Source organism: Gossypium hirsutum, chromosome A08, assembly GCF_007990345.1.
Source record: "Gossypium hirsutum isolate 1008001.06 chromosome A08, Gossypium_hirsutum_v2.1, whole genome shotgun sequence".
Classification (NCBI taxonomy): domain Eukaryota; kingdom Viridiplantae; phylum Streptophyta; class Magnoliopsida; order Malvales; family Malvaceae; genus Gossypium; species Gossypium hirsutum.
In genome coordinates, this window is record NC_053431.1 from 101,729,904 (window position 1) to 101,742,172 (window position 12,269).

The window sequence follows — 12,269 nt, forward strand, 5'->3', positions numbered from 1 at the left end:
AAATTTAACTCAATTTAAACTTAAAATTAAAAAAAATCGAGTTGATATAATTAATTTAATTCAAATAATTTAAAATTTAATTTTTTTAATCAATTTTTTATAATCGAATAGAATTTTAAGAAAAGCAAGACATTTACTATTCTTCCTGCAAATGCTATGCAGATGCAAAGAAAACAAGTACACGATTAACTTTGTCCTTATTTATATCAATGCGGTGCAATCAGTGAAGGCAAAAATTATTGTCAGTTGCTCAAACTCAACTCGTTGAATTGACTGAAATAATGGTCTAAACGTAGCTCAATCAACAATTTATTTCAACTCACAGATTTAGCTGATTTAATGTAAATATTTTCAAAGTTGAAAATAATATAATTCGTTTGTAAAATGAAAAGAGAAATAATAATGATTAAAAAAAAAGAAATGCATAATAGGGCTAATTTAGTGTTTGGGCTAGATTTTGACAGCACACAAAACCTCCAAAGGGCCATGCTGAAGGCCTGTAAACCAAATTTTAACCATTCCCTCAGCCTTAGGCCTTAGCCCAGTCCAGTATTCGCCTCTATCCGTGTTAATTGTTGACTTTGCTCGCAACGGAATTTCGCGGATAAGTTATTATAATATGATGCAATATAAATTAGGGATTTTGAAAAATAAATAACAAGAATTGGAAAACTCATAACATCGGGGCATGGCGATGCCGGTGGAGATGGAGATGGAGGAGAGAGGAAAAGTCGGGGCTTTGATAGAAAAAGCCACGAACTCGACTGCCTCCGAGGTTGATCCACGTCTTCTCAAAGCAATCAAATCAGTGGTGCGGTTCTCCGATTCGGAGCTACGACTCGCCGCCCATACCCTCATGGACCTCATGAAACGCGATCATTCCCAGGTCTTCTATCTATCCTTCTCTAACGAGTTAGTAAATAAGTGGATTTTGATTTCGGTTAAATTTCCCTTTCTTTCTTCAATTTTAGTTTCCTTGCCTAATGCACGTTCTGCAATTGGATTTCTAGGGCATCCAGTCTTTATTGTTGTAACGAAATTCAGGATCCTTTTAACTATTAATAATTTATTTTCTTTTCTAAATTGAAAAAGGAAAATGCTAAGAGATTGGTGTTCGAAGGAATTTGAGTTTTTGAGACTTGCTATTATTGCAGGTTCGTTATCTCACGCTTCTTATAATTGATGAACTTTTCATGCGGTCTAGGCTTTTTAGAACCCTTTTGGTTGAGAACTTAGATCAGTTATTGGCCTTAAGTGTTGGGTTTAGAAGAAATATGCCGCTCCCAGCTCCTCCGGCTATTGCATCAACTTTGCGTTCCAAGGCAATTGAGTTCTTAGAGAAGTGGAATGCATCTTTTGGGGTTCATTACAGGCAGCTTAGGTTAGGTTTTGATTATCTTAAGAATACTCTCAGGTTTCAGTTTCCTAACCTTCAGGAGACTGCAGCAAGGATAGAACGAGAGAGGAGGGAAAGAGAGAGAAGGACTAGGGAGATTTTACAGAACAAGTTTGAAACGCTGAAGATGAATTTTAGTTCTGTTAAGGAAGAAATACAGGCTACAGTTGATGAGATAGGAGAATGTTTAGATATTGTTCGCACTAAAGTGGAAGGCATGCCACACGTCTTATTGGATGACGAAGATTTTGTAGAGTTTCGATCTTCTGAGTTGAGGCAGATCCGTCTTGATTCATTAAAGGAAGGAGAAAAGGTTCATGAGAACAGCGATAACAAAGTGGTTTTCGATGCATTAAGAGAGCTGTATAAGCTTTTAGTAACCAAGCATCTGGTTTCAGTACAAGAATGGATATCTCTTCTTGTAAGGGTTGAAGTGGCTGACAACAGGTCACGAGATTCCATGTTGAAGGACTTGATTGATATCCGAAACAGTCTCATATCTGTGAAGAAGGATTGTGAAGAATCTGGTTGTACTTTACCCAAAACTGTGAATAAAAACGAAGAAGAGGAGGAAGACTTCTGGGAGGAAGGTAATTTGGGATTGACTGAGAATGGAAGTACTACTGAACCTGAGAAGCGAAGGGAGGTTCAAAGTTCCAACATTGAAAAGAGAAGTAAATCTGTGGAGGATAGGAATTCTAAGAAGTCTAATAAACAGAGTGGAAATCTTGCTAAAGTGTCAGCTTCTTGCAAGGTGAAAGCCAAAGATAAAGAATGCAGTAGTTCTAAGGGCAAAGAGTGTTCGGGTAGTGAAAAGTCTGTTAGGAGTGAGCTTTTGGCTGAAGCTCCAGTTCTCAGGTGGGGTTCTTTCATGGATAATTGGGGCTCAGTCTCTAATAAGGATACATTATTAAATCAGAAAGGCTTGGAGTTTGACAATCACTGGGGAAGAGTAGATTATGATGCCGTGATTCCAGCCGAGAAAATTGCAGAATTGAATCTTCAGTCGATTGTTTACCAGGAAAACTTAGGAGAGATCCAACCATGTCGTGCACCTTTGAAAAAAGGTGGACTTTGTCAGAGAAGAGACTTGAAGGTTTGCCCATTTCATGGGCCCATTATACCTCGTGATGATGCAGGAAACCAAATCAATCAGAGTTCTTCAATAGATGATACAGATCCTGGTTTAGGCTCTGATTTAGCAGAGCAGTTAGCAAAACAAGCTGTGAAGAATGTTAGGGAGCGAGATAAAGAGGATGCGAGGAAGAGAAAACTTGATAAACAGTCATTACAGCGGGAAAAGCTAGCAAGAGTTCGGGAGCACAATGATGCTGTTCTTCGTGATGCTGCAATAGCTTCAACATCAAGATCAACAGTTTTTGGAGAAGACATGGGGGAAACTGTTGGTGAGAATCCAGTTGGGAGAAACAAACAAACTCTAGCATCAATGCTGCGGAAGAAAGTTACAATGAAAGATAGGTTAGCTCAGAGACTTTTGAACACCCGGGCAACAGAGGCAACGCTAAGACAGATGACCCAGGGTGAGGATGCAACTTATAGAGAAACATTTCCCAATCAATGGTAGATGGGTTTCCTTATTATTAAGTTATCGGGCATTTCTTGAAGTGTTACGCCGATAAATCCATAGGGAAGTACTGGGCAAACAAATTCCAATGGTGTTCCTGTGCTTATATAATGCACAAACCGATCAAATATTAATTGCATTAATCAAGCTATTTCGATCAAATTCCTCTATGAGCTTGAGGAGTCTAGTTGTGTCGTTTTCAATCAGTCATGATAGCATTTAAGCAATAGACCTCATATTGTAAGTTTTGTGATATTCACGTGTTTGTTTTGTTAATTCTTGGAATATAAATAAAGAGCTAGAATGTTAGATCGGTTTTCTATGCAATAAAGCAATAGACTTCGTGCTGGTTGATTGGCTATGTTGTACAGTTAAAATTAACAAAATGAAATTGCCTAGTAAATTTACATCTTATATGCAAGGAATTATATATATCCATGATTTACGTGGTCTATGCCATAGCATGTAGCGCCCATTAAAAGAAAGTTCAGATAATTCAGATAATTTATATAGGTTCAAAGTTCTTCCAAGAGACAATTGCTATAATATCCCAAACAACTGGCAAAACCAGGAGGAATCCAGCAAACCAGGTCAGACATGGGACATAGAAGGAAGGTTGGAACTGTATTTTTGCTTTGCTTATATGTTAGATTGGTTGGCAATCAATGTTATTAGTTAATGCAGTAGGGCCAGTAGGTGACCCTCCTTAAACCAGTAAACAGAGAATCACTAACTACAGTTTAATTTAAATGATCAAAAATTGAACCCAATTGGTTCATGTGTTTACCCTTAAAAGATTGTCGAATCTCAGCATTTGTTATATCCTCAGCCTACAGGATTACAATTTGTCTCTACTAGTAAGTAGCCTAATTTCCCTTTCAAGTTGAAGTAACGTTGAACCCAAGTCACCTCCTTTTGCTATTATTATCCCATTCTTTCTCTCAATATGCATATTTATACGATGATGACGTATGGGGATGTAGTCCTGATAAGCACATCCTATTTTGTATAATCAGTTGCCAAAAATAGAAGACATTTTCAAACAAAAATCTTGGAGTAAAATGTAGGGTTTAATTATAAAATTGAAACTATATTTTCTCTTATCTGAAACAAATTATTTAGGAGTGATACTTTTAACACTCATTAATTTGAACCATTCATAAAAAGGGCAATATAAAATCTTCTTTTGTCAAATAATCACATTGGAACAATTAAAGTTAAAATCGAACCTTTAAACAAAATTAAAACTCTCTAACTATTGTTTTCGGCATTGGCTCCAGCTGAACCATTTCAAGTTTTCTTGAAGTACTTCAAAAGAAAAAAGAAGATAAATATTAAAGATGTTAAAAAAACAATGAACCAACCAAATTCAATCCATAAAATTGGTTAACATTTTGGATAATTTTTTTATATATTATTAAGGGAGTAAAAAAAACTGTAAGTAAATTTTTGATCCATGTCATTTATTTTTAAGATATAATAAAATAATAATTAAACATTTGGCATTATTTTACACTCGTTAATTACCTAAATGTTTTTAGTAAAATAAATTTATCAAGAAAAAATATATAAAAATATTAATTAATTTATTTAAAATTTTATTAATAAGAAAAACGTTTACCAACCTCATTTAATAAACTTAAGACTTGATCCAAGTCTTGTAGACATGGTTGAGATAGAAAGAAATTGAGTAGCAGCCCCTAGGAGTGAATAATATCAAGAAAAGCCAAGAACATGAACATGGTAATGGAGACAACTCACCGCAAAATCATATTCCAACTTAATAATTTCTCTTATATATAATGACTGTTTTTGAGTATAGAAAGTCGAAAACTTGAATCTTTAAGACTACGTAAGTACTAAGTAGGGAGAGGTAGCCCAGTAATTCATCCCCTACAATTATGTGAATCCATCACTCATCTTTCAACTATAAAGTGGAAAAGTAACTTAGATCATCTTCAGCCTTGAGATCGAGACCCTGTTCATTATGTCACGGGACTAAAACTTTAATCTCGCAATCTATGCATTCTTAGGCGATTTCTTGGTTGCCCACTTGATTTAGTATAGTTGGTTTCGGTCATAAATATATTTAAGCACTATTTGACAAATCTAAGTCCCTATGGTTACAATCCAACTTTTTCCACCACTTAAAGAATTGATCCATCCGTGTTGTCAGCCTTTAAAGCTTGGCCTTATAACTTAGACAGTGAACTTGCGTACATTTTACTAGGGCGTATCAAAGAGCCTCCATCGTACTTTTATACTATTTGTAATCTATGCCCAAGAAATGGGAAAATTATATCTTCAAATCAAGCTAACTAACCTATTGATAATGCAAGATCCTCGTTACATTCCCACCATCAAGACATGGATATTTCCTCAATTCTTAAGGGAGCTCGTGGCAAGGAGAAGATTACTACTGCTCCACCACGTAAAACAACAGCAAAGAACATAAAGAAAAGGGTCAGATCAAATGAGGGTACTCACGATTCTGGGAGTAGCGAAAGCCCTCCATTAGTGAGGCATAAATCAAACAAGGATCATGTTGCTACAACCATTCACTCATCCTCGGTTCCTATTCCTCCCAATATTCCTTCAACTCTCAAAGGCTCCATTCCGCAAATAGACTCTCCCAAGCATGTTTTTGATCCTTCATTATCAGAGAACCCCTCAGAGACAATCCCTTTTGTCTAGTTAACTGCCCTTCTTTCTCAAGCATGTTGAGTTTTAGCAGCAGAGAAGGAAACAAAAGCAAGTAATCCGGATGAAGTATGAAGCTCTATATGGAAATAGAGCAACAACGTAATTAACTCGGATAAAATATGAAAGAAGTTTGAGCTTCAAAGACTTGAGACTTGCAGAGAAACTACCAACAAAGCAGAAATTTTTGGAAGAAATGAATTTTTCTTATTTTTGGAAGAAATGAATTTTTCTTACTTTCCATTTCATCTGGATAAAGTATATATGTTACAATAAAAATGACAGTTACCTAACATAACTGCTCCCATAAAAGCTTGTCAAAAGCTTAGCTAAAATTACAAACAAAATGTAGCTGGCATACCAGCTATTACATTCAAATCTTGACCAAATCCTACTAACTTAAAAGTTAGATTACAAAGCAACAAAATCAAGTTACAAATAAAAAAAATGATTTTGCTTCATTTGGTTTAGCTTCAATGTTGGATTGCATGTTGCATTGTAGGCCAAAGCTTAACACTCCTCCTTGGACTGTATGCAACAAACCCCAATCTTTCTTCTCAAAGTTTCAAATCGTGTGGCACCGAGAGACTTAGTTAGAATATCAGCAAACTGATTTTTTGAGCTGCAGTGAACTAGATTTACCTCTTTCGATTGTTCAGCCTCTTGAACAAAATGGAATTTAATCTTAAAATGTTTGGTTTTGCCATGAAAAACAGGATTTTTAGCTATAGCAACTGCTGACTGATTATTGAACTTGATCTCAGTTGCTTCGACTTGTTCTTCATTCAAATCACACAAAAGTTTCCTAAGCCAAATGGCTTGATTAACAGTTGTAGCAGCTGCAATGTATTCTGTTTCAGCTGTAGATTGAGCAACAGTTTGTTGCTTCTTTGAGCTCCAACAGAAAACTCCCGAGCCAAGAGTAAAAAAGTATCTAGAGGTGTTTTTCATGTCATTAATGGACCTTGCCCAATCACTATCTGAGTACCCTATCAATTTGAGCTCTTTTGCCTTCTCAAAAATCACTCCATGATTCAAAGTTTCCTTCAAATATCTGAGAACTCTTTTTGCTGCTTTAAAATGGACAACATCACAGCAATGCATGGATCTGGACAGTAAGCTAAAAACATACATAATGTCAGGCCTAGTAGTTGTTAAGTAAAGTAAATAACCTACCAAGCTTCGATATTCCTTCTCATCAACCCTTTCTTGATCCCCACTACTAGTCAGCTTCTCCCCTTGAGCCATTGGTGTGCTGACTATTTTGCATTTTGACATTCAAAATCTATTGAAAATCTTCCAAGCAAAGGCATGTTGGGTAATGAAGATGCCTTGATCAGATTGGTTCACTTCCATGCCAAGGAAGTATGTCATGATTCCCAAATCTGTCTTCTCAAAGACTTCTTGCATTTTCACCTTGAACTCATTAATCAACTCTTCTTTGCTTCCAGTTACAAGTAAGTCATCCACATAAAGTGAGACAATCAGAAAAGTTTTATTTTTTGATTTCTTTATAAAAAGTGTAGGTTCACTAACACTTTTATCAAACCCGAGCCTAGATAGGTACTCATCAACCCTATCGTACCAGGCCCTTGGTGCTTGCTTTAGACCATACAACGCCTTTTTTCAGCTTGTAAACTTTTTCCTCCTCACCAGGAACCTTAAACCCCTCTGGTTGTTCAATAAAAATTTCTTCCTTGGGGAAGCCTTTCAGAAAAGCAGACTTGACATCAAGCTGGTGAATTCTCCATTGTTTCTGTGCAGCCAAGGCAAACAGAAGTTTAATTTTGTCTAGCCTTGCTACTGGAGAAAATGTCTCCATGAAATCTATGCCATATTGCTGACTGTAGCCTTTCACTACAAGCCTTGCCTTGTGCTTGTTCAATGAGCCATCAGCATTGTACTTAGCTCTAAACACCCACTTGACACCTATGACTTTCTTATGATCAGGTCTATCAACCAAATCCCAAGTGTCATTCTTGTGGATCATTTCCAATTCAGCTTCCAAGGCCTTTTTCCAACATTTGTCCCTGGTAGCCTCTTCAAAATCTGAAGGTTCAACTATTGCAACATCACATCTTTGGTAGGTATCAGCAATAGTCCTTATCTTTCTCACAGGTGCTTCATCAAAATTATCATCAATTGACCCTTCTTCAGCTAGTTCTAAGCTGCTATCTAGTTGATCTTCTTCAACCAACCTTGCATCTACATCATTCCAGCTCCAAACCTTCTTTTCATCAAACTTCACATCCCTACTCACCAAAATCTTCTTTGTTGAGGGATCAAATACCCTATAGCCCTTATTGATACTGCTGTAATCAACAAAGATTCCAGGCATAGATCTTTTGTCAAGTTTGGTTCTCTTTTCAGCTGGTATAAGAGTGTAGCAGACACAACCAAACACCTTTAGGTGTGACACTGTTGGTTTGAGATCATGCCAAACTTCAAAAGGAGTTTTGTCCTTGATAGCAGTGGTAGGCAGCCTGTAGAGCAGATACACTGAAGTATTGACAGCCTCAGCCCAAAATTTGCTTGGCAATTTACTTTCAAATAACAGACATCTGGCCATATCGAGCACTGTTCAATTTTTTCTTTCACAAACTCTATTTTGCTAAAGAGTATAAACTGTTGTTAGCTGATGATGAATTCCAGCTTGCTCACACAGCTTCTAAAACTTCTCGGACAAATACTCAGCACCATTATCTGATCTCAAAGCTTTGATCTTGCAGCCTGATTGGTTATCAACTAGAGCTTTAAATTTGTTGAATGCTTCAAACACCTCTGATTTTTGCTTTAAAAAATAGATCCAATAGAATCTACTGAAATTGTCAATAAACAACACAAAGTATTTGTTGTCATTCAAGGAGGAAGACCTCATTGGTCCACAAATGTCAGTATGAACTAATTCGAGCTTGCCTCGAGCTCTCCATGCCTTAGTAACTGGAAAAGGCAGTCTTGCCTGCTTACCAAGCTGGCAAACTTCACAAAAATCATCACTAACCTTAATTTTGGACATGTCTTCAACCAAATTCAATCTATTCAACAGACCAAGTGACTTGTAACTGACATGGCCTAACCTCTTGTGCCATAAGCTAGCTAAGTCAGTAGCACTAGCATAGGCCTTTTTCTCTAACTAATTTACATCCAGCATAAAACACCTATCAGTCATAGCCACTGTAACCAATACTTGACCAAATGAATCCTCAACAACACAGGAGTTATTCTTGAAAACTAGTGAACAACCCTTCTCAATCAGTTGACCAGCACTAAGCAGGTTTTGGTCTATTTCAGGCACATAAAGTACATCAGAAATAACTTTGTTACCTGAATGTGTGTTGATCACAGCATCTCCTTTTCCTTTGGCCTCAATAAGGTTGCCATTTCCAACTCTGACTTTGGAAGTAAACCTTCTATCAAGATTCTTGAACAGCCTTTCATCTGAAACCATATGGTGAGAACAACCACTGTCAACTAACTAGTTCTTACTGATTTTGTTTGAGGTTGCATAACATGATGTAGAGAAAACATGCTCCTCTTGAGCTTGAAGGTCTTCAGCAGCCTTAGCTTGCATTTGCTACTAACTTTGTACCTTCCTTTTGTTCTTGCACACCTTCTCAATATGACCAAACTGTTTACATCTCCAGCACTGAACATCTGGTCTATGCCAACAGTTCTTCTCCCAATGTGTGGTCTTTTTGCAGTGAATGCATGGTGGAAAGCTCTTTTTTTCAAAATCCTTTTTTGATTTCTCCCTTTTGTCAAGCCATGGTTTCTTCCCTTTCTGACTTGAACCTGACCCTTCTTTGACCTTTTCTTGGAAAGCTCCTTCAGGATGCTCTTCCTGCCTATTGGCCCTCTTTTGCTCAAGTGCATACAAGGAATTTACCAACTCAAACAGTGAGATGGCTGATAAATCCCTCGAGTCCTCCAATGAAGAAATCTTTGACTCAAATTTCTCAGGGAGAGTTGTAATAACCTTTTCAACAACTCTGCTCTCACCAAAATCATTACCAATAAGCCTAATGTTGTTGACTATGGTCGTTATCCTATCAGAATACTGCTTGATGGTCTCTGACTCTTTTATCTTCAAGTTCTCAAAGTCTCTCCTAAGGTTGATCAGCTGCTGCTACCTTGTCTTGTTTGACCCCATAAACTCCTCCTTTAGCTTCTTTCATGCTTGCTTTGGTGAGTCACATGCCATTATCCTAGTAAAAATCATATCGGATACTCCATTTTGTAGGCAAGCCATAGACTTGTGCTTCTTAGCACAATCTTTACTATGTTACCTTATCTGTGCAATAGTGGGATTGGCCCTCAATGGAGGTGGTTCAGCATCACTCTCTACAACATTCCACAAATCGTGTGCTTGGAGGTATGTCTTCATCTTCACTACCCAATTGTGGTAGTTTTCTCCAAGAAACACAGGTGATGGTGTAAAACTTATCTTGCAGCAAAAAAATAACAACTTCAACTTCTTCTTCTTTAAGTTTTCTCCACAAAGAAAAATACCAACAACAGAGGCCCTCAAAGATGATAGGCTCTTGATACCATTTGTTGAGTTTTTGCAGCAGAGAAGGAAACAAAAGCAAGTAATCCGGATGAAATATGAAGCTCTGTCTGGAAATAGAGCAACAATGTAATTAACCCGGATAAAATATAAAAGAAGTTTGAGCTTCAAAGACTTGAGACTTGTAGAGAAACTACCAACAAAGCAGAAATTTTTGGAAGAAATAAATTTTTCTTACTTTCCATTTCATTCGGATAAAGTATATATGTTACAATAAAAATGACAATTACCTAACATAACTGCTCCCATAAATGCTTGTCAAAAGCTTAGCTAAAATTACAAATAAAATGTAGCTGACATACCAGCTATCACATTCAAATCTTGACCAAATCCTACTAACTTAAAAGTTAGATTACAAAGCAACCAAATTAAGTTAAAAATAAACAAAATGATTTTGCTTCATTTGGTTCAACTTCAATGCTGGTTTGCATGTTGCATTACAGGCCAAAGCTTAACAAAGCACAAGTTGCAACCCCAACTAAATCAAGTAACAACTTTCCTTGGAGCGATCTGATAGAGTCAGTGCCATCTCTCACATCTCTTAGTTCTATCTTTCAGTAACAACTAAGCTTGTTGCCTCAACAATTAAGAGGACATTTATCCTCTTACCTTGTGTCCAATTCCTTAAAGGATCCTCTATCTCTTATGGCTCAAGTGTCCAAGATCACGTCCCTCAAACTCGGTCTTTGGAGTAGGGCTCTCAGAGAAGCTAGTAGGCGTTACCACAACAAGGTAGCAAATTTAGAAAAGTTTGTAAAATCTGATGCTTTGGTTGGGCTTTGCCAGAAACATCAATATTCAAGCAATTTGATCGCAAGGTTATCTATACAGATCACAACTCTGAAGAGCAAGCATGGGTATGTTCAGATAGAAAATAGTTAGTTGAAAGATGAGATTTGTAACAGCCCGATTTAGACCCTAATCAGAACAATGGTTTAAGGACCATGAATTCGAGTCAGAAAAATATTTAAAAATTATTCTCTGTGTTTATTTTGTGTGAATTTACATCTATGAAATTTTTGTGCTTAAATTTTATCATTTGAGTGCCTGATTGAATAGAGGACTTAATCGCGTAAAATAAAAATTTAGTGGTTATTTCTAAAAGGGATCGATTTGTTAATGGCTTTATTAATGAAAGCCTTCAAGTTGTAAATAGCCCATTTATTTATTAGTGGGTTGGTGGTAGGCATAAATTATATAGTTTTTATATTATTTCATTAAGGTTATATGTAAATTAAACTTTAACTTATATTAAGATATAATATATATATATAATATATATCATAAAGCACAAAAGTGAAAGCCATTTTATGTTCATTGACTTATTGAATAGACGACTAAGGGCTTATGTTATACGGCTTTATTATAAATTTAATAAGGTTATTTAGGAAACCAATAATATATGTTATTATATATAAAGAATAACATAAAAAATAAAAAAAATCAAAGCCATTTATGTGTTCATTCTTTATCTTCTTGCCGAAACTAAAACAAAGAAAAGAAATAAAAGAAGTTAAGGTTCGGTCAATCTCTAAAGCTCATTAAGGTATGTGTTTAGCTCGGTTTTTGATAATTTTTATGTTTTTGAGATCGTTGCTAAGTAATCTACAAGACCCATGCTTGAATTTTTGATTTTGATGAATATTTTAAGTTATGTCATTGATGAGAGCTTGTGATTTTTATTGTTTGATGATGAAATATGAAATATATGTTTTAGATTAACATGTTTTGTATTGGAGTTTTTGATGATTTTAAGTAAGTAGGACTAAATTGCAAAAATAATAATTTGAGGGAAAAAATATGAAATAAATGAAATATATGGGCTTGTATGAACATGGGTAAAATTCGGCCTAGTCTATTGAAATTTTGCATATTTTGTGTTTTGTGCAAAAGGAACTAAATTATAAAAATTGTAAATGTTAGGGGTAAAATAGTAATTTGCCTATTTATGTGTTTTTGGACTAAATTGAATGAAAATCTGTTTGAATGAGCCTAATTTGAATATGTTTAGATCAAGAACC

General features: G+C 35.9%; 1 protein-coding gene across 1 annotated transcript; it reads left to right on the forward strand.

Moving 5' to 3' along the window:
- Positions 1-605: 605 nt before the first annotated feature.
- On the forward strand, positions 606-3,301 carry LOC107938164 (UV-stimulated scaffold protein A homolog). Its single transcript, XM_041074270.1, has 2 exons — positions 606-886; positions 1,155-3,301. The coding sequence occupies exons 1-2, from the start codon at positions 689-691 to the stop codon at positions 2,979-2,981; spliced, it is 2,025 nt and encodes a 674-aa protein (XP_040930204.1). The 5' UTR covers positions 606-688; the 3' UTR covers positions 2,982-3,301.
- Positions 3,302-12,269: the final 8,968 nt, after the last annotated feature.